General features: G+C 48.2%; 1 protein-coding gene across 1 annotated transcript in view; it reads left to right on the top strand.

Moving 5' to 3' along the window:
• Window positions 1–5,995: 5,995 nt before the first annotated feature.
• The window catches only part of LOC140379591 (citron Rho-interacting kinase-like), a gene marked incomplete at both ends in the record, with an annotated part of 39,162 nt that continues 23,006 nt past the window's right edge, over window positions 5,996–22,151 (top strand). The window contains 5 exons of the mRNA XM_072464274.1: window positions 5,996–6,105; window positions 14,415–14,589; window positions 15,342–15,539; window positions 17,431–17,484; window positions 19,247–19,444. Coding sequence (XP_072320375.1) covers window positions 5,996–6,105; window positions 14,415–14,589; window positions 15,342–15,539; window positions 17,431–17,484; window positions 19,247–19,444 — 735 coding nt within the window. The remainder of the gene's footprint in view (window positions 6,106–14,414; window positions 14,590–15,341; window positions 15,540–17,430; window positions 17,485–19,246; window positions 19,445–22,151) is intronic.

The raw sequence follows: 22,151 nt of genomic DNA, 5'->3' as shown, positions 1-22,151 counted from the left end.
TCACACGTACGAGGAGGTACGAGGCGCTCCTGTCTCACACGTACGAGGAGGTACGAGGCGCTCCTGTCTCACACGTACGAGGAGGTACGAGGCGCTCCTGTCTCACACGTACGAGGAGGTACGAGGCGCTCCTGTCTCACACGTACGAGGAGGTACGAGGCGCTCCTGTCTCACACGTACGAGGAGGTACGAGGCGCTCCTGTCTCTCACATGTACGAGGAGGTACGAGGCGCTCCTGTCTCACACGTACGAGGAGGTACGAGGCGCTCCTGTCTCACACGTACGAGGAGGTACGAGGCGCTCCTGTCTCACACGTACGAGGAGGTACGAGGCGCTCCTGTCTCACACGTACGAGGAGGTACGAGGCGCTCCTGTCTCACACGTACGAGGAGGTACGAGGCGCTCCTGTCTCTCACACGTACGAGGAGGTACGAGGCGCTCCTGTCTCACACGTACGAGGAGGTACGAGGCGCTCCTGTCTCACACGTACGAGGAGGTACGAGGCGCTCCTGTCTCACACGTACGAGGAGGTACGAGGCGCTCCTGTCTCACACGTACGAGGAGGTACGAGGCGCTCCTGTCTCACACGTACGAGGAGGTACGAGGCGCTCCTGTCTCTCACACGTACGAGGAGGTACGAGGCGCTCCTGTCTCTCACACGTACGAGGAGCTCCTGTCTCTCACACGTACGAGGAGGTACGAGGCGCTCCTGTCTCTCACACGTACAAGGAGGTACGAGGCGCTCCTGTCTCTCACACGTACGAGGAGGTACGAGGCGCTCCTGTCTCACACGTACGAGGAGGTACGAGGCGCTCCTGTCTCTCACACGTACGAGGAGGTACGAGGCGCTCCTGTCTCTCACACGTACGAGGAGGTACGAGGCGCTCCTGTCTCTCACACGTACGAGGAGGTACAAGGCGCTCCTGTCTCACACGTACGAGGAGGTACGAGGAGCTCCTGTCTCACACGTACGAGGAGGTACGAGGCGCTCCTGTCTCACACGTACGAGGAGGTACGAGGAGGTACGAGGCGCTCCTGTCTCTCACACGTACGAGGAGGTACGAGGCGCTCCTGTCTCACACGTACGAGGAGGTACGAGGCGCTCCTGTCTCTCACACGTACGAGGAGGTACGAGGCGCTCCTGTCTCTCACACGTACGAGGAGGTACGAGGCGCTCCTGTCTCACACGTACGAGGAGGTACGAGGCGCTCCTGTCTCACACGTACGAGGAGGTACGAGGCGCTCCTGTCTCACACGTACGAGGAGGTACGATGCGCTCCTGTCTCACACACGTACGAGGAGGTACGAGGCGCTCCTGTCTCACACGTACGAGGAGGTACGAGGCGCTCCTGTCTCTCACACGTACGAGGAGGTACGAGGCGCTCCTGTCTCTCACACGTACGAGGAGGTACGAGGCGCTCCTGTCTCACACACGTACGAGGAGGTACGAGGCGCTCCTGTCTCACACGTACGAGGAGGTACGAGGCGCTCCTGTCTCACACGTACGAGGAGGTACGAGGCGCTCCTGTCTCTCACACGTACGAGGAGGTACGAGGCGCTCCTGTCTCACACGTACGAGGAGGTACGAGGCGCTCCTGTCTCACACGTACGAGGAGGTACGAGGCGCTCCTGTCTCACACGTACGAGGAGGTACGAGGCGCTCCTGTCTCACACGTACGAGGAGGTACGAGGCGCTCCTGTCTCACACGTACGAGGAGGTACGAGGCGCTCCTGTCTCACACACGTACGAGGAGGTACGAGGCGCTCCTGTCTCACACGTACGAGGAGGTACGAGGCGCTCCTGTCTCTCACACGTACGAGGAGGTACGAGGCGCTCCTGTCTCTCACACGTACGAGGAGGTACGAGGCGCTCCTGTCTCTCACACGTACGAGGAGGTACGAGGCGCTCCTGTCTCACACGTACGAGGAGGTACGAGGCGCTCCTGTCTCTCACACGTACGAGAAGGTACGAGGCGCTCCTGTCTCTCACACGTACGAGGAGGTACGAGGCGCTCCTGTCTCTCACACGTACGAGGAGGTACGAGGTGCTCCTGTCTCACACGTACGAGGAGGTACGAGGCGCTCCTGTCTCTCACACGTACGAGGAGGTACGAGGCGCTCCTGTCTCACACGTACGAGGAGGTACGAGGCGCTCCTGTCTCTCACACGTACGAGGAGGTACGAGGCGCTCCTGTCTCTCACACGTACGAGGAGGTACGAGGCGCTCCTGTCTCTCACACGTACGAGGAGGTACGAGGCGCTCCTGTCTCACACGTACGAGGAGGTACGAGGCGCTCCTGTCTCTCACACGTACGAGGAGGTACGAGGCGCTCCTGTCTCACACGTACGAGGAGGTACGAGGCGCTCCTGTCTCACACGTACGAGGAGGTACGAGGCGCTCCTGTCTCTCACACGTACGAGGAGGTACGAGGCGCTCCTGTCTCACACGTACGAGGAGGTACGAGGCGCTCCTGTCTCACACGTACGAGGAGGTACGAGGCGCTCCTGTCTCACACGTACGAGGAGGTACGAGGCGCTCCTGTCTCACACGTACGAGGAGGTACGAGGCGCTCCTGTCTCACACGTACGAGGAGGTACGAGGCGCTCCTGTCTCACACACGTACGAGGAGGTACGAGGCGCTCCTGTCTCACACACGTACGAGGAGGTACAAGGCGCTCCTGTCTCTCACACGTACGAGGAGGTACGAGGCGCTCCTGTCTCTCACACGTACGAGGAGGTACGAGGCGCTCCTGTCTCTCACACGTACGAGGAGGTACGAGGCGCTCCTGTCTCACACGTACGAGGAGGTACGAGGCGCTCCTGTCTCTCACACGTACGAGGAGGTACGAGGCGCTCCTGTCTCTCACACGTACGAGGAGGTACGAGGCGCTCCTGTCTCTCACACGTACGAGGAGGTACGAGGTGCTCCTGTCTCACACGTACGAGGAGGTACGAGGCGCTCCTGTCTCTCACACGTACGAGGAGGTACGAGGCGCTCCTGTCTCACACGTACGAGGAGGTACGAGGCGCTCCTGTCTCTCACACGTACGAGGAGGTACGAGGCGCTCCTGTCTCTCACACGTACGAGGAGGTACGAGGCGCTCCTGTCTCTCACACGTACGAGGAGGTACGAGGCGCTCCTGTCTCACACGTACGAGGAGGTACGAGGCGCTCCTGTCTCTCACACGTACGAGGAGGTACGAGGCGCTCCTGTCTCACACGTACGAGGAGGTACGAGGCGCTCCTGTCTCACACGTACGAGGAGGTACGAGGCGCTCCTGTCTCTCACACGTACGAGGAGGTACGAGGCGCTCCTGTCTCACACGTACGAGGAGGTACGAGGCGCTCCTGTCTCTACATAGGGTCCGTGTGCACTATTGACAGCGGCACATGGCAGTGTCTTTTCCAGCTTGAATTTCGTGATCTATGGAAGGTTTAGGATGTTCTAGATTCTAGAACGAAAATGATATAGTCTGTGAGTGCACTTTAGGCAGCACTGTGTTTGATCCAACATGGCCGACTTCCTGTATGATTTAAGGCGGGGTCATAATATATATATATATATATATATATATATATATATATATATATATATATATATATATATATATATATATATATGGGTGCACGGTGGCAAAGGCGGTTAGCGCTCTTGCGCTCTCTCGTGGGTTCGATTCCCGGACCAGACCAACATCACATGATTTCTCTGGGTGGAGTCTGCATGTTCTCCTCGTGTTACCGTGGGTTCTCCCCGGGTTCTCCGGCTCCTCCCACCCTCCAAACACATGCATGTGTGAGGCAAAATTGGTGACTCTAAATTGAACCTAGTGAATGAATGTGAGAGTGAACTGTCTGTAATGTCTCTGTGTTGACCCTGCGACAAGTTGGCCACTGTCCAGGATGTACCCCGCCTAAGGCCCGAAGTCACTGGGATAGGCTCCAGTCACCCGCGACCCAGAAAGGGAACAAGCGGTAGAAAATGGATGGATGGATATATATATATCTATATCTATATATATCTATATATATATATCTATATATATATATATATATATATATATATATATATATATATATATATATATATATATATATATATATATTTTTTTTTTTTTTTTTTTGCATGTCCTCACAATATTACATGAACTAGTTTTGGAGTGATCTGAGTGTTCCCTGTGACACATGTTCCTCTTCATCTGTCGACACAACACGAGCCTCTGTTTACGTTTGTTTTAATATATTTAATATAATATATATACATATTACAATGTCCACACAGGTGTGCAGCTCTGAGAATAAATGTATCTTTTGAATATTTATATGAAATAACTGTGGGATTCTCGGCATAGTAACTAAAGTTCACAGTAACATGACCTTTGAGCGCCTTTGACTGCCTTTGAGGACCTTTGAGGGCCTATGAGGACCTTTGAGCGCCTTTGAGGACCTTTGAGCGCCTTTAAGGATCTTTGAGCGCCTATGAGGACCTTTGAGGGCCTATGAGGACCTTTGAGGGCCTATGAGGACCTTTGAACGCCTTTGAGCGCCTTTGAGGGCCTATGAGCGCCTTTGAGGGCCTTTGAGCGCCTTTGAGGACCTTTGAGCGCCTTTGAGGACCTTTGAACGCCTTTGAGCGTCTTTGAGGGCCTATGAGCGCCTTTGAGGACCTTTGAACGCCTTTGAGCGCCTTTGAGGGCCTATGAGCGCCTTTGAGGGCCTTTGAGCGCCTTTGAGGACCTTTGAGCGCCTTTGAGGACCTTTGAACGCCTTTGAGCGTCTTTGAGGGCCTATGAGCGCCTTTGAGGACCTTTGAACGCCTTTGAGCGCCTTTGAGGGCCTATGAGCGCCTTTGAGCGCCTTTGAGGGCCTATGAGTGCCTTTGAGGACCTTTGAACGCCTTTGAGCGCCTTTGAGGGCCTATGAGCGCCTTTGAGGGCCTTTGAGCGCCTTTGAGGACCTTTGAGCGCCTTTGAGGACCTTTGAACGCCTTTGAGCGTCTTTGAGGGCCTATGAGCGCCTTTGAGGACCTTTGAACGCCTTTGAGCGCCTTTGAGGGCCTATGAGCGCCTTTGAGCGCCTTTGAGGGCCTATGAGTGCCTTTGAGGACCTTTGAACGCCTTTGAGCGCCTTTGAGGGCCTATGAGCGCCTTTGAGCGCCTTTGAGGGCCTATGAGCGCCTTTGAGCGCCTTTGAGGGCCTATGAGCGCCTTTGAGGACCTTTGAACGCCTTTGAGCGCCTTTGAGGGCCTATGAGCGCCTTTGAGCGCCTTTGAGGGCCTATGAGTGCCTTTGAGGACCTTTGAACGCCTTTGAGCGCCTTTGAGGGCCTATGAGCGCCTTTGAGGGCCTATGAGCGCCTTTGAGCGCCTTTGAGGACCTTTGAGGGCCTATGAGCGCCTTTGAGGACCTTTGAACGCCTTTGAGGGCCTATGAGCGCCTTTGAGGGCCTATGAGCGCCTTTGAGCGCCTTTGAGGACCTTTGAACGCCTTTGAGCGCCTTTGAGGGCCTATGAGCGCCTTTGAGGGCCTATGAGCGCCTTTGAGCGCCTTTGAGGACCTTTGAGGGCCTATGAGCGCCTTTGAGGACTTTTGAACGCCTTTGAGCGCCTTTGAGGACCTTTGAACGCCTTTGAGGGCCTTTGAGGACCTTTGAACGCCTTCGAGCGCCTTTGAGCGCCTTTGAGGGCCTATGAGCGCCTTTGAGCGCCTTTGAGGGCCTATGAGCGCCTTTGAGGACCTTTGAACGCCTTTGAGCGCCTTTGAGGGCCTATGAGCGCCTTTGAGGGCCTATGAGCGCCTTCGAGCGCCTTTGAGGGCCTATGAGCGCCTTTGAGGGCCTATGAGCGCCTTTGAGGGCCTTTGAACACCTATGAGCGCCTTTGAGGACCTTTGAACACCTATGAGCGCCTTTGAGGACCTTTGAACACCTATGAGCGCCTTTGAGGACCTTTGAACACCTTTGAGCGCCTTTGAGGACTCATGTTTGTTTCTGTGCAGACCATCAACGCTATGGACTCCAAAATGAAGAACCTGGAGCAGAGAATCGCAGAACTGTCTGAGGCAAACAAACTGGCAGCAAACAGCAGCATCTACACGGAAAAAAACATGTGAGTTTAACATGTACACGCATAAAACATGTGAGTTTAACATGTACACGCAAGAAACATGTGAGTTTAACATGTACACGCAAGAAACATGTGAGTTTAACATGTACACGCAAGAAACATGTGAGTTTAACATGTACACGCATAAAACATGTGAGTTTAACATGTACACGCATAAAACATGTGAGTTAAACATGTACACGCATATAACATGTGAGTTTAACATGTACACGCAAGAAACATGTAAGTTTAACGTGTACACGCAAGAAACATGTAAGTTTAACGTGTACACGCAAGAAACATGTGAGATTAACATGTACACGCAAGAAACATGTGAGTTTAACATGTACACACACATAACATGTGAGTTTAACATGTACACGCAAGAAGCATGTGAGTTTAACATGTACACGCATAAAACATGTGAGTTTAACATGTACACGCATAAAACATGTGAGTTAAACATGTACACGCATATAACATGTGAGTTTAACATGTACACGCAAGAAACATGTGAGTTTAACATGTACACGCAAGAAACATGTGAGTTTAACATGTACACGCAAGAAACATTTGAGTTTAACATGTACACGCAAGAAACATTTGAGTTTAACATGTACACGCAAAAAACATGTGAGTTTAACATGTACACGCAAGAAACATGTGAGTTTAACATGTACACGCAAGAAACATGTAAGTTTAACATGTACACGCAAGAAACATGTAAGTTTAACATGTACACGCAAGAAACATGTGAGTTTAACATGTACACACAAGAAACATGTGAGTTTAACATGTACACGCAAGAAACATGTGAGTTTAACATGTACACGCAAGAAACATGTAAGTTTAACATGTACACGCAAGAAACATGTGAGTTTAACATGTACACACACATAACATGTGAGTTTAACATGTACACGCAAGAAGCATGTGAGTTTAACATGTACACGCATAAAACATGTGAGTTTAACATGTACACGCATAAAACATGTGAGTTAAACATGTACACGCATATAACATGTGAGTTTAACATGTACACGCAAGAAACATGTGAGTTTAACATGTACACGCAAGAAACATTTGAGTTTAACATGTACACGCAAGAAACATGTGAGTTTAACATGTACACACACATAACATGTGAGTTTAACATGTACACGCAAGAAGCATGTGAGTTTAACATGTACACGCATAAAACATGTGAGTTTAACATGTACACGCAAGAAACATGTGAGTTTAACATGTACACGCAAGAAACATGTGAGTTTAACATGTACACGCATAAAACATGTGAGTTTAACATGTACACGCAAGAAACATGTGAGTTTAACATGTACACGCAAGAAACATGTAAGTTTAACATGTACACGCAAGAAACATGTGAGTTTAACATGTACACACAAGAAACATGTGAGTTTAACATGTACACGCAAGAAACATGTGAGTTTAACATGTACACGCAAGAAACATGTAAGTTTAACATGCACACGCAAGAAACATGTGAGTTTAACATGTACACGCAAGAAACATGTGAGTTTAACATGTACACGCAAGAAACATGTGAGTTTAACATGTACACGCAAGAAACATGTGAGTAACATGTACACGCAAGAAACATGTGAGTTTAACATGTACACGCAAGAAACATGTGACTTTAACATGTACACGCAAGAAACATGTGACTTTAACATGTACACACAAGAAACATGTGACTTTAACATGTACACGCAAGAAACATGTGAGTTTAATATGTACACGCAAGAAACATGTGAGTTTAACGTGTACACGCAAGAAACATGTAAGTTTAACGTGTACACGCAAGAAACATGTAAGTTTAACGTGTACACGCAAGAAACATGTGAGATTAACGTGTACACGCAAGAAACATGTGAGTTTAACATGTACACGCAAGAAACATGTAAGTTTAACGTGTACACGCAAGAAACATGTGAGTTTAACATGTACACGCAAGAAACATGTGACTTTAACATGTACACGCAAGAAACATGTAAGTTTAACGTGTACACGCAAGAAACATGTAAGTTTAACGTGTACACGCAAGAAACATGTGAGATTAACATGTACACGCAAGAAACATGTGAGTTTAACATGTATACACACATAACATGTGAGTTTAACATGTACACGCAAGAAGCATGTGAGTTTAACATGTACACGCATAAAACATGTGAGTTTAACATGTACACGCATAAAACATGTGAGTTAAACATGTACACGCATATAACATGTGAGTTTAACATGTACACGCAAGAAACATGTGAGTTTAACATGTACACGCAAGAAACATTTGAGTTTAACATGTACACGCAAGAAACATTTGAGTTTAACATGTACACGCAAGAAACATTTGAGTTTAACATGTACACGCAAAAAACATGTGAGTTTACATGTGAGTTTAACATGTACACGCATAAAACGTGAGTTTAACATGTACACGCAAGAAACATGTGAGTTTAACATGTACACGCATAAAACATGTGAGTTTAACATGTACACGCAAGAAACATGTGAGTTTAACATGTACACGCAAGAAACATGTAAGTTTAACATGTACACGCAAGAAACATGTAAGTTTAACATGTACACGCAAGAAACATGTGAGTTTAACATGTACACACAAGAAACATGTGAGTTTAACATGTACACGCAAGAAACATGTGAGTTTAACATGTACACGCAAGAAACATGTAAGTTTAACATGTACACGCAAGAAACATGTGAGTTTAACATGTACACGCAAGAAACATGTGAGTTTAACATGTACACGCAAGAAACATGTGAGTTTAACATGTACACGCAAGAAACATGTGAGTTTAACATGTACACGCAAGAAACATGTAAGTTTAACATGTACACGCAAGAAACATGTGAGTTTAACATGTACACACACATAACATGTGAGTTTAACATGTACACGCATAAAACATGTGAGTTAAACATGTACACGCATATAACATGTGAGTTTAACATGTACACGCAAGAAACATGTAAGTTTAACATGCACACGCAAGAAACATGTGAGTTTAACATGTACACGCAAGAAACATGTGAGTTTAACATGTACACGCAAGAAACATGTGAGTTTAACATGTACACGCAAGAAACATGTGAGTAACATGTACACGCAAGAAACATGTGAGTAACATGTACACGCAAGAAACATGTGAGTTTAACATGTACACGCAAGAAACATGTGACTTTAACATGTACACGCAAGAAACATGTGACTTTAACATGTACACACAAGAAACATGTGACTTTAACATGTACACGCAAGAAACATGTGAGTTTAATATGTACACGCAAGAAACATGTGAGTTTAACGTGTACACGCAAGAAACATGTAAGTTTAACGTGTACACGCAAGAAACATGTAAGTTTAACATGTACACGCAAGAAACATGTAAGTTTAACGTGTACACGCAAGAAACATGTGAGATTAACGTGTACACGCAAGAAACATGTGAGTTTAACATGTACACGCAAGAAACATGTGACTTTAACATGTACACGCAAGAAACATGTAAGTTTAACGTGTACACGCAAGAAACATGTAAGTTTAACGTGTACACGCAAGAAACATGTGAGATTAACATGTACACGCAAGAAACATGTGAGTTTAACATGTACACACACATAACATGTGAGTTTAACATGTACACGCAAGAAGCATGTGAGTTTAACATGTACACGCATAAAACATGTGAGTTTAACATGTACACGCATAAAACATGTGAGTTAAACATGTACACGCATATAACATGTGAGTTTAACATGTACACGCAAGAAACATGTGAGTTTAACATGTACACGCAAGAAACATTTGAGTTTAACATGTACACGCAAGAAACATTTGAGTTTAACATGTACACGCAAGAAACATTTGAGTTTAACATGTACACGCAAGAAACATGTGAGTTTAACATGTACACGCAAGAAACATGTGACTTTAACATGTACACGCAAGAAACATGTGACTTTAACATGTACACACAAGAAACATGTGACTTTAACATGTACACGCAAGAAACATGTAAGTTTAACATGTACACGCAAGAAACATTTGAGTTTAACATGTACACGCAAGAAACATGTGACTTTAACATGTACACACAAGAAACATTTGAGTTTAACATGTACACGCAAGAAACATGTGAGTTTAACATGTACACGCAAGAAACATGTGACTTTAACATGTACACGCAAGAAACATGTGACTTTAACATGTACACACAAGAAACATGTGACTTTAACATGTACACACAAGAAACATGTAAGTTTAACATGTACACGCAAGAAACATTTGAGTTTAACATGTACACGCAAAAAACATGTGAGTTTACATGTGAGTTTAACATGTACACGCATAAAACATGTGAGTTTAACATGTACACGCAAGAAACATGTGAGTTTAACATGTACACGCATAAAACATGTGAGTTTAACATGTACACGCAAGAAACATGTGAGTTTAACATGTACACGCAAGAAACATGTAAGTTTAACATGTACACGCAAGAAACATGTAAGTTTAACATGTACACGCAAGAAACATGTGAGTTTAACATGTACACACAAGAAACATGTGAGTTTAACATGTACACGCAAGAAACATGTGAGTTTAACATGTACACGCAAGAAATATGTAAGTTTAACATGTACACGCAAGAAACATGTGAGTTTAACATGTACACACAAGAAACATGTGAGTTTAACATGTACACGCAAGAAACATGTGAGTTTAACATGTACACGCAAGAAACATGTGAGTTTAACATGTACACGTAAGAAACATGTGAGTTTACATGTGAGTTTAACATGTACACGCAAGAAACATGTGAGTAACATGTACACGCATAAAACATGTGAGTTTAACATGTACACGCAAGAAACATGTGAGTTTAACATGTACACGCAAGAAACATGTGAGTTTAACATGTACACGCAAGAAACATGTGAGTTTAACATGTACACGCATAAAACATGTGAGTTAAACATGTACACGCATATAACATGTGAGTTTAACATATACACGCAAGAAACATGTGAGTTTAACATGTACACGCAAGAAACATGTAAGTTTAACATGCACACGCAAGAAACATGTGAGTTTAACATGTACACGCAAGAAACATGTGAGTTTAACATGTACACGCAAGAAACATGTGAGTTTAACATGTACACGCAAGAAACATGTGAGTAACATGTACACGCAAGAAACATGTGAGTTTAACATGTACACGCAAGAAACATGTTACTTTAACATGTACACGCAAGAAACATGTGACTTTAACATGTACACACAAGAAACATGTGACTTTAACATGTACACGCAAGAAACATGTGAGTTTAATATGTACACGCAAGAAACATGTGAGTTTAACGTGTACACGCAAGAAACATGTAAGTTTAACGTGTACACGCAAGAAACATGTAAGTTTAACGTGTACACGCAAGAAACATGTGAGATTAACGTGTACACGCAAGAAACATGTGAGTTTAACATGTACACGCAAGAAACATGTAAGTTTAACGTGTACACGCAAGAAACATGTGAGTTTAACATGTACACGCAAGAAACATGTGACTTTAACATGTACACGCAAGAAACATGTAAGTTTAACGTGTACACGCAAGAAACATGTAAGTTTAACGTGTACACGCAAGAAACATGTGAGATTAACATGTACACGCAAGAAACATGTGAGTTTAACATGTACACACACATAACATGTGAGTTTAACATGTACACGCAAGAAGCATGTGAGTTTAACATGTACACGCATAAAACATGTGAGTTTAACATGTACACGCATAAAACATGTGAGTTAAACATGTACACGCATATAACATGTGAGTTTAACATGTACACGCAAGAAACATGTGAGTTTAACATGTACACGCAAGAAACATTTGAGTTTAACATGTACACGCAAGAAACATTTGAGTTTAACATGTACACGCAAGAAACATTTGAGTTTAACATGTACACGCAAAAAACATGTGAGTTTACATGTGAGTTTAACATGTACACGCATAAAACATGTGAGTTTAACATGTACACGCAAGAAACATGTGAGTTTAACATGTACACGCATAAAACATGTGAGTTTAACATGTACACGCAAGAAACATGTGAGTTTAACATGTACACGCAAGAAACATGTAAGTTTAACATGTACACGCAAGAAACATGTAAGTTTAACATGTACACGCAAGAAACATGTGAGTTTAACATGTACACACAAGAAACATGTGAGTTTAACATGTACACGCAAGAAACATGTGAGTTTAACATGTACACGCAAGAAACATGTAAGTTTAACATGTACACGCAAGAAACATGTGAGTTTAACATGTACACGCAAGAAACATGTGAGTTTAACATGTACACGCAAGAAACATGTGAGTTTAACATGTACACGCAAGAAACATGTGAGTTTAACATGTACACGCAAGAAACATGTGAGTTTACATGTGAGTTTAACATGTACACGCAAGAAACATGTGAGTAACATGTACACGCATAAAACATGTGAGTTTAACATGTACACGCAAGAAACATGTGAGTTTAACATGTACACGCATAAAACATGTGAGTTTAACATGTACACGCAAGAAACATGTGAGTTTAATATGTACACGCAAGAAACATGTGAGTTTAACGTGTACACGCAAGAAACATGTAAGTTTAACATGTACACGCAAGAAACATGTAAGTTTAACGTGTACACGCAAGAAACATGTGAGATTAACATGTACACGCAAGAAACATGTGAGTTTAACATGTACACGCAAGAAACATGTGACTTTAACATGTACACGCAAGAAACATGTGACTTTAACATGTACACACAAGAAACATGTGACTTTAACATGTACACGCAAGAAACATGTGAGTTTAACATGTACACGCAAGAAACATGTGAGTTTAACGTGTACACGCAAGAAACATGTAAGTTTAACGTGTACACGCAAGAAACATGTAAGTTTAACGTGTACACGCAAGACACATGTGAGATTAACGTGTACACGCAAGAAACATGTGAGTTTAACATGTACACGCAAGAAACATGTAAGTTTAACGTGTACACGCAAGAAACATGTAAGTTTAACGTGTACACGCAAGAAACATGTGAGTTTAACATGTACACGCAAGAAACATGTGACTTTAACATGTACACGCAAGAAACATGTAAGTTTAACATGTACACGCAAGAAACATGTGAGATTAACATGTACACGCAAGAAACATGTGAGTTTAACATGTACACGCAAGAAACATGTGAGTTTAACATGTACACGCAAGAAACATGTGACTTTAACATGTACACGCAAGAAACATGTGACTTTAACATGTACACACAAGAAACATGTGACTTTAACATGTACACGCAAGAAACATGTGACTTTAACATGTACACACACAACATGTGAGTTTAACATGTACACACACATAACATGTGAGTTTAACATGTACACACACATAACATGTGAGTTTAACATGTACACGCAAGAAGCATGTGAGTTTAACATGTACACACAAGAAACATGTGACTTTAACATGTACACGCAAGAAACATGTGACTTTAACATGTACACACACATAACATGTGAGTTTAACATGTACACACACATAACATGTGAGTTTAACATGTACACGCAAGAAACATGTAAGTTTAACATGTACACGCAAGAAACATGTGAGATTAACATGTACACGCAAGAAACATGTGAGTTTAACATGTACACGCAAGAAACATGTGAGTTTAACATGTACACGCAAGAAACATGTGAGTTTAACATGTACACGCAAGAAACATGTGACTTTAACATGTACACGCAAGAAACATGTGACTTTAACATGTACACGCAAGAAACATGTGACTTTAACATGTACACACACATAACATGTGAGTTTAACATGTACACGCAAGAAGCATGTGAGTTTAACATGTACACACACATAACATGTGAGTTTAACATGTACACGCAAGAAGCATGTGAGTTTAACATGTACACGCACATAGCATGTGAGTTTAACATGTACACGCACATAACATGTGAGTTTAACATGTACACGCACATAGCATGTGAGTTTAACATGTACACACACATAACATGTGAGTTTAACATGTACACGCACATAGCATGTGAGTTTAACATGTACACGCACATAGCATGTGAGTTTAACATGTACACGCACATAGCATGTGAGTTTAACATGTACACGCACATAGCATGTGCGGCTCAGAGGAGCAGAGGGTGTAACGTCTCCTTCTTCCCAGGAAAGCTCAGGAGGAGATGATCTCGGAGCTTCGGCAGCAGAAGTTCTACCTTGAGTCTCAGGCCGGGAAACTGGAGGCTCAGAACATCAAACTGGAGGAACATGTGGAGAAGATCAGCCAACAAGAGCAGAAGAAGAGGAGCAGACTGAGGGAGCTGGAGAGCCGCCTGAGAGAGGTGAGGGACACGCCCTCACAGTGAGCAGCTCACTGTGAGACACGCCCTCACAGCGAGCAGCTCACTGTGAGGGACACGCCCTCACAGTGAGCAGCTCACTGTGAGACACGCCCTCACAGCGAGCAGCTCACTGTGAGGGACACGCCCTCACAGCAAGCAGCTCACTGTGAGACACGCCCTCACAGCGAGCAGCTCACTGTGAGGGACACGCCCTCACAGCGAGCAGCTCACTGTGAGGGACACGCCCTCACAGCAAGCAGCTCACTGTGAGGACACGCCCTCACAGCAAGCAGCTCACTGTGAGAAGGAACACGCATGTGAAATGTGTTCTAAACGTGTTCTAAGCGTGTTCTAAGCGTGTTCTAAGCGTGTTCTAAGTGTGTTCTAAGCGTGTTCTAAGCGTGTTCTAAGCGTGTTCTAAGTGTGTTCTAAGCGTGTTCTAAGCGTGTTCTAAACGTGTTCTAAGTGTGTTCTAAGCGTGTTCTAAGCGTGTTCTAAACGTGTTCTAAGCGTGTTCTAAGTGTGTTCTAAGCGTGTTCTAAGCGTGTTCTAAGCGTGTTCTAAGCGTGTTCTAAGCGTGTTCTAAGCGTGTTCTAAGCGTGTTCTAAGCGTGTTCTAAACGTGTTCTAAGTGTGTTCTAAGCGTGTTCTAAACGTGTTCTAAGCGTGTTCTAAGTGTGTTCTAAGTGTGTTCTAAGTGTGTTCTAAGTGTGTTCTAAACGTGTTCTAAGCGTGTTCTAAACGTGTTTGCAGATGGGTCTGGAGCAGGAGGAGGAGAAGCTGCAGATCAAAGGTCAAGTGTCGGAGCTGAACTTGTCTCTTCAGGAGCGAGAGTCTCAGATCAGCAGCCTTCAAGCAGCTCGTCTGGCTCTGGAGAACCAGCTCCAACAAGCCAAGAGCGAACTGGAGGAGACCACTGCAGAGGCCGAGGAGGAGGTCACTGCTCTGAGGGTGAGGAGGAGAGACCTGAGGGTGAGGAGGGTGAGGAGGAGAGACCTGAGGGTGAGGAGGAGAGACCTGAGGGGGAGGAGGAGAGACCTGAGGGTGAGGAGGAGAGACCTGAGGGTGAGGAGGAGAGACCTGAGGGTCCTGAGGGTGAGGAGGAGAGACCTGAGGGTGAGGAGGAGAGACCTGAGGGGGAGGAGGGTGAGGAGGAGAGACCTGAGGGGGAGGAGGAGAGACCTGAGGGTGAGGAGGAGAGACCTGAGGGTGAGGAGGAGAGACCTGAGGGTCCTGAGGGTGAGGAGGAGAGACCTGAGGGTGAGGAGGAGAGACCTGAGGGGGAGGAGGGTGAGGAGGAGAGACCTGAGGGGGAGGAGGAGAGACCTGAGGGTGAGGAGGAGAGACCTGAGGGTCCTGAGGGTGAGGAGGAGAGACCTGAGGGTGAGGAGGAGAGACCTGAGGGGGAGGAGGGTGAGGAGGAGAGACCTGAGGGTGAGGAGGAGAGACCTGAGGGTGAGGAGGAGAGACCTGAGGGTGAGGAGGAGAGACCTGAGGGTGAGGAGGGTGAGGAGGAGAGACCTGAGGGTCCTGAGGGTGAGGAGGAGAGACCTGAGGGTGAGGAGGGTGAGGAGGAGAGACCTGAGGGGGAGGAGGAGAGACCTGAGGGTGAGGAGGGTGAGGAGGAGAGACCTGAGGGTGAGGAGGAGAGACCTGAGGGTGAGGAGGGTGAGGAGGAGAGACCTGAGGGTGAGGAGGGTGAGGAGGAGAGACCTGAGGGTGAGGAGGAGAGACCTGAGGGTGAGGAGGGTGAGGAGGAGAGACCTGAGGGGGAGGAGGAGAGACCTGAGGGTGAGGAGGAGAGACCTGAGGGTGAGGAGGAGAGACCTGAGGGTGAGGAGGGTGAGGAGGAGAGACCTGAGGGTCCTGAGGGTGAGGAGGAGAGACCTGAGGGTGAGGAGGGTGAGGAGGAGAGACCTGAGGGGGAGGAGGAGAGACCTGAGGGTGAGGAGGGTGAGGAGGAGAGACCTGAGGGTGAGGAGGAGAGACCTGAGGGTGAGGAGGGTGAGGAGGAGAGACCTGAGGGTGAGGAGGGTGAGGAGGAGAGACCTGAGGGTGAGGAGGAGAGACCTGAGGGTGAGGAGGGTGAGGAGGAGAGACCTGAGGGGGAGGAGGAGAGACCTGAGGGTGAGGAGGAGAGACCTGAGGGTGAGGAGGGTGAGGAGGAGAGACCTGAGGGGGAGGAGGGTGAGGAGGAGAGACCTGAGGGTGAGGAGGAGAGACCTGAGGGTCCTGAGGGTGAGGAGGAGAGACCTGAGGGTGAGGAGGAGAGACCTGAGGGTGAGGAGGGTGAGGAGGAGAGACCTGAGGGTGAGGAGGGTGAGGAGGAGAGACCTGAGGGTGAGGAGGAGAGACCTGAGGGTGAGGAGGGTGAGGAGGAGAGACCTGAGGGTGAGGAGGAGAGACCTGAGGGTGAGGAGGGTGAGGAGGAGAGACCTGAGGGTGAGGAGGAGAGACCTGAGGGTGAGGAGGGTGAGGAGGAGAGACCTGAGGGTGAGGAGGAGAGACCTGAGGGTGAGGAGGAGAGACCTGAGGGTGAGGAGGGTGAGGAGGAGAGACCTGAGGGTGAGGAGGAGAGACCTGAGGGTGAGGAGGGTGAGGAGGAGAGACCTGAGGGGGAGGAGGGTGAGGAGGAGAGACCTGAGGGTCCTGAGGGTGAGGAGGAGAGACCTGAGGGTGAGGAGGGTGAGGAGGAGAGACCTGAGGGTGAGGAGGAGAGACCTGAGGGTGAGGAGGAGAGACCTGAGGATGAGGAGGAGAGACCTGAGGATGAGGAGGAGAGACCTCCTCCTCTCTCTTCTCGTCGTCTTTCTCAGTTCTTGTTTTGTTTTTTTCTCGTCAGAATCACAGAGACGAGATCCAGAGGAAGTTTGATGCTCTGAGGGACAGCTGCTCAGTGAGTGACACTACACTGCGCGTGTGCGTATATATACATACAGTGACGATGAGCCGCGCCCTTGAACAGGCTCCTGTGCGCCCCTGAACAGCCTCCTGTGCGCCCCTGAACAGGCTCCTGTGCGCCCCTGAACAGGCTCCTGTGCGCCCCTGAACAGCCTCCTGTGCGCCCCTGAACAGCCTCCTGTGCGCCCCTGAACAGCCTCCTGTGCGCCCCTGAACAGCCTCCTGTGCGCCCCTGAACAGGCTCATGTGCGCCCCTGAACAGCCTCCTGTGCGCCCCTGAACAGGCTCCTGTGCGCCCCTGAACAGGCTCCTGTGCGCCCCTGAACAGGCTCCTTTGCGCCCCTGAACAGGCTCCTGTGCGCCCCTGAACAGCCTCCTGTGCGCCCCTGAACAGGCTCCTTTGCGCCCCTGAACAGGCTCCTGTGCGCCCCTGAACAGCCTCTTGTGCGCCCCTGAACAGCCTCCTGTGCGCCCCTGAACAGGCTCCTGTGCGCCCCTGAACAGCCTCCTGTGCGCCCCTGAACAGGCTCCTGTGCGCCCCTGAACAGGCTCCTGTGCGCCCCTGAACAGGCTCCTGTGCGCCCCTGAACAGCCTCCTGTGCGCCCCTGAACAGGCTCATGTGCGCCCCTGAACAGGCTCCTGTGCGCCCCTGAACAGCCTCCTGTGCGCCCCTGAACAGGCTCCTGTGCGCCCCTGAACAGGCTCCTGTGCGCCCCTGAATAGGCTCCTGTGCGCCCCTGAACAGCCTCCTGTGCGCCCCTGAACAGCCTCCTGTGCGCCCCTGAACAGGCTCCTGTGCGCCCCTGAACAGGCTCCTGTGCGCCCCTGAACAGCCTCCTGTGCGCCCCTGAACAGCCTCCTGTGCGCCCCTGAACAGGCTCCTGTGCGCCCTTGAACAGGCTCCTGTGCGCCCCTGAACAGGCTCCTTTGCGCCCCTGAACAGGCTCCTGTGCGCCCCTGAACAGGCTCCTGTGCGCCCCTGAACAGGCTCCTGTGCGCCCCTGAACAGGCTCCTTTGCGCCCCTGAACAGCCTCTTGTGCGCCCCTGAACAGCCTCCTGTGCGCCCCTGAACAGGCTCCTGTGCGCCCCTGAACAGGCTCCTGTGCGCCCCTGAACAGCCTCCTGTGCGCCCCTGAACAGGCTCCTGTGCGCCCCTGAACAGCCTCTTGTGCGCCCCTGAACAGCCTCCTGTGCGCCCCTGAACAGCCTCTTGTGCGCCCCTGAACAGCCTCTTGTGCGCCCCTGAACAGCCTCCTGTGCGCCCCTGAACAGCCTCTTGTGCGCCCCTGAACAGCCTCTTGTGCGCCCCTGAACAGCCTCCTGTGCGCCCCTGAACAGCCTCCTGTGCGCCCCTGAATAGGCTCCTGTGCGCCCCTGAACAGCCTCTTGTGCGCCCCTGAACAGCCTCCTGTGCGCCCCTGAACAGGCTCCTGTGCGCCCCTGAACAGGCTCCTGTGCGCCCCTGAACAGCCTCTTGTGCGCCCCTGAACAGCCTCTTGTGCGCCCCTGAACAGCCTCCTGTGCGCCCCTGAACAGCCTCCTGTGCGCCCCTGAACAGGCTCCTGTGCGCCCCTGAACAGGCTCCTGTGCGCCCCTGAACAGCCTCTTGTGCGCCCCTGAACAGCCTCCTGTGCGCCCCTGAACAGCCTCTTGTGCGCCCCTGAACAGCCTCCTGTGCGCCCCTGAACAGCCTCCTGTGCGCCCCTGAACAGCCTCCTGTGCGCCCCTGAACAGCCTCTTGTGCGCCCCCTGCAGGTGATCACAGACCTGGAGGAGCAGCTCACTCAGCTCAGTCAGGAGAACGCTGAGCTGAACAGACAGAACTTTTATCTGTCCAAACAACTGGACGAAGCTTCAGACGACAGCGACGAGCGACTGCAGCTGAGGCAGGAAGTGGAGCGGCTCCGGAGGGACGTGTCTGAGCGGGAGATGCACCTGAACAACCAGAAGCAGGTGAGAACGCACAACCGCACAACAACTGCACAACAACTGCACAACAACAGCACAACAACTGCACAACAACAGCACAACAACTGCACAACAACAGCACAACAACTGCACAACAACAGCACAACAACTGCACAACAACAGCACAACAACTGCACAACAACAGCACAACAACAGCACAACAACTGCACAACAACAGCACAACAACAGCACAACAACAGCACAACAACTGCACAACAACAGCACAACAACAGCACAACAACAGCACAACAACAGCACAACAACAGCACAACAACAGCACAACAACAGCACAACAACTGCACAACAACAGCACAACAACAGCACAACAACTGCACAACAACAGCACAACAACAGCACAACAGCAGCACAACAACAGCACAACAACAGCACAACAACAGCACAACAACAGCACAACAACTGCACAACAACTGCACAACAACAGCACAACAACTGCACAACAACAGCACAACAACAGCACAACAACAGCACAACAACTGCACAACAACAGCACAACAACAGCACAACAACTGCACAACAACAGCACAACAACAGCACAACAACAGCACAACAACAGCACAACAACTGCACAACAACAGCACAACAACAGCACAACAACAGCACAACAACAGCACAACAACAGCACAACAACAGCACAACAACAGCACAACAACTGCACAACAACTGCACAACAACAGCACAACAACAGCACAACAACAGCACAACAACTGCACAACAACAGCACAACAACAGCACAACAACTGCACAACAACAGCACAACAACAGCACAACAACAGCACAACAACAGCACAACAACTGCACAACAACTGCACAACAACAGCACAACAACAGCACAACAACTGCACAACAACTGCACAACAACAGCACAACAACAGCACAACAACAGCACAACAACTGCACAACAACAGCACAACAACAGCACAACAACAGCACAACAACAGCACAACGAGAACACGTGATCTCTCACGTGTTCTCTCACATGTTCTCTCACGTGTTCTCTCACGTGTTCTCTTGACATGTTCTCTCACATGTTCTCTCACGTGTTCTCTCACGTGTTCTCTTGACATGTTCTCTCACATGTTCTCTCACGTGTTCTCTCACGTGTTCTCTCACATGTTCTCTTGACGTGTTCTCTCACGTGTTCTCTCACGTGTTCTCTCACGTGTTCTCTCACGTGTTTTCTCACGTGTTCTCTCACGTGTTCTCTCACATGTTCTCTCACGTGTTCTCTCACGTGTTCTCTCACGTGTTCTCTCACGTGTTCTCTCACATGTTCTCTCACATGTTCTCTCACATGTTCTCTGACGTGTTCTCTCACATGTTCTCTGACGTGTTCTCTTGACATGTTCTCTCACGTGTTCTCTCACGTGTTCTCTCACATGTTCTCTCACGTGTTCTCTCACATGTTCTCTCACGTGTTCTCTCATGTTCTCTCACGTGTTCTCTCACATGTTCTCTTACGTGTTCTCTCACGTGTTCTCTCACGTGTTCTCTCACGTGTTCTCTTGACTTGTTCTCTCACGTTTTCTCTTACGTGTTCTCTCACGTGTTCTCTCACGTGTTCTCTCACGTGTTCTCTTGACATGTTCTCTCACGTGTTCTCTTACGTGTTCTCTCACATGTTCTCTCACATGTTCTCTCACATGTTCTCTCACATGTTCTCTCACGTGTTCTCTCACGTGTTCTCTCACGTGTTCTCTCACGTGTTCTCTCACGTGTTCTCTCACGTGTTCTCTCACGTGTTCTCTCACATGTTCTCTCACGTGTTCTCTCACGTGTTCTCTCACGTGTTCTCTCACGTGTTCTCTCACGTGTTCTCTCACGTGTTCTCTCACGTGTTCTCTCACGTGTTCTCTCACATGTTCTCTGACGTGTTCTCTCACGTGTTCTCTCACGTGTTCTCTTGACATGTTCTCTCACGTGTTCTCTCACGTGTTCTCTCACATGTTCTCTCACATGTTCTCTCACGTGTTCTCTCACATGTTCTCTCACGTGTTCTCTCACATGTTCTCTCACATATTCTCTCACATGTTCTCTCACGTGTTCTCTTGACATGTTCTCTCACGTGTTCTCTTACGTGTTCTCTCACATGTTCTCTCACATGTTCTCTCACATGTTCTCTCACGTGTTCTCTCACGTGTTCTCTCACATGTTCTCTGACGTGTTCTCTTGACATGTTCTCTCACATGTTCTCTCACGTGTTCTCTCACGTGTTCTCTCACGTGTTCTCTCACATGTTCTCTCACGTGTTCTCTCACGTGTTCTCTCACGTGTTCTCTCACGTGTTCTCTCACATGTTCTCTCACATGTTCTCTCACGTGTTCTCTCACGTGTTCTCTCACGTGTTCTCTCACGTGTTCTCTCACATGTTCTCTCACGTGTTCTCTGACGTGTTCTCTCACGTGTTCTCTCACGTGTTCTCTCACGTGTTCTCTCACGTGTTCTCTCACGTGTTCTCTCACGTGTTCTCTCACGTGTTCTCTCACATGTTCTCTCACATGTTCTCTCACGTGTTCTCTCACATGTTCTCTCACATATTCTCTCACATGTTCTCTCACGTGTTCTCTCACGTGTTCTCTCACATGTTCTCTCACATGTTCTCTCACGTGTTCTCTCACATGTTCTCTCACATATTCTCTCACATGTTCTCTCACGTGTTCTCTCACATGTTCTC

The sequence above is a fragment of the Eucyclogobius newberryi genome, unplaced genomic scaffold (assembly GCF_026437365.1).
Source record: "Eucyclogobius newberryi isolate DKJ021-1_F unplaced genomic scaffold, fEucNew1.0.hap1 SCAF_426, whole genome shotgun sequence".
In the NCBI taxonomy this organism is placed as follows: Eukaryota; Metazoa; Chordata; class Actinopteri; order Gobiiformes; family Gobiidae; genus Eucyclogobius; species Eucyclogobius newberryi.
Note: the sequence above shows the minus strand (reverse complement) of the source record. Positions and strands in the feature narration are given on the sequence as shown.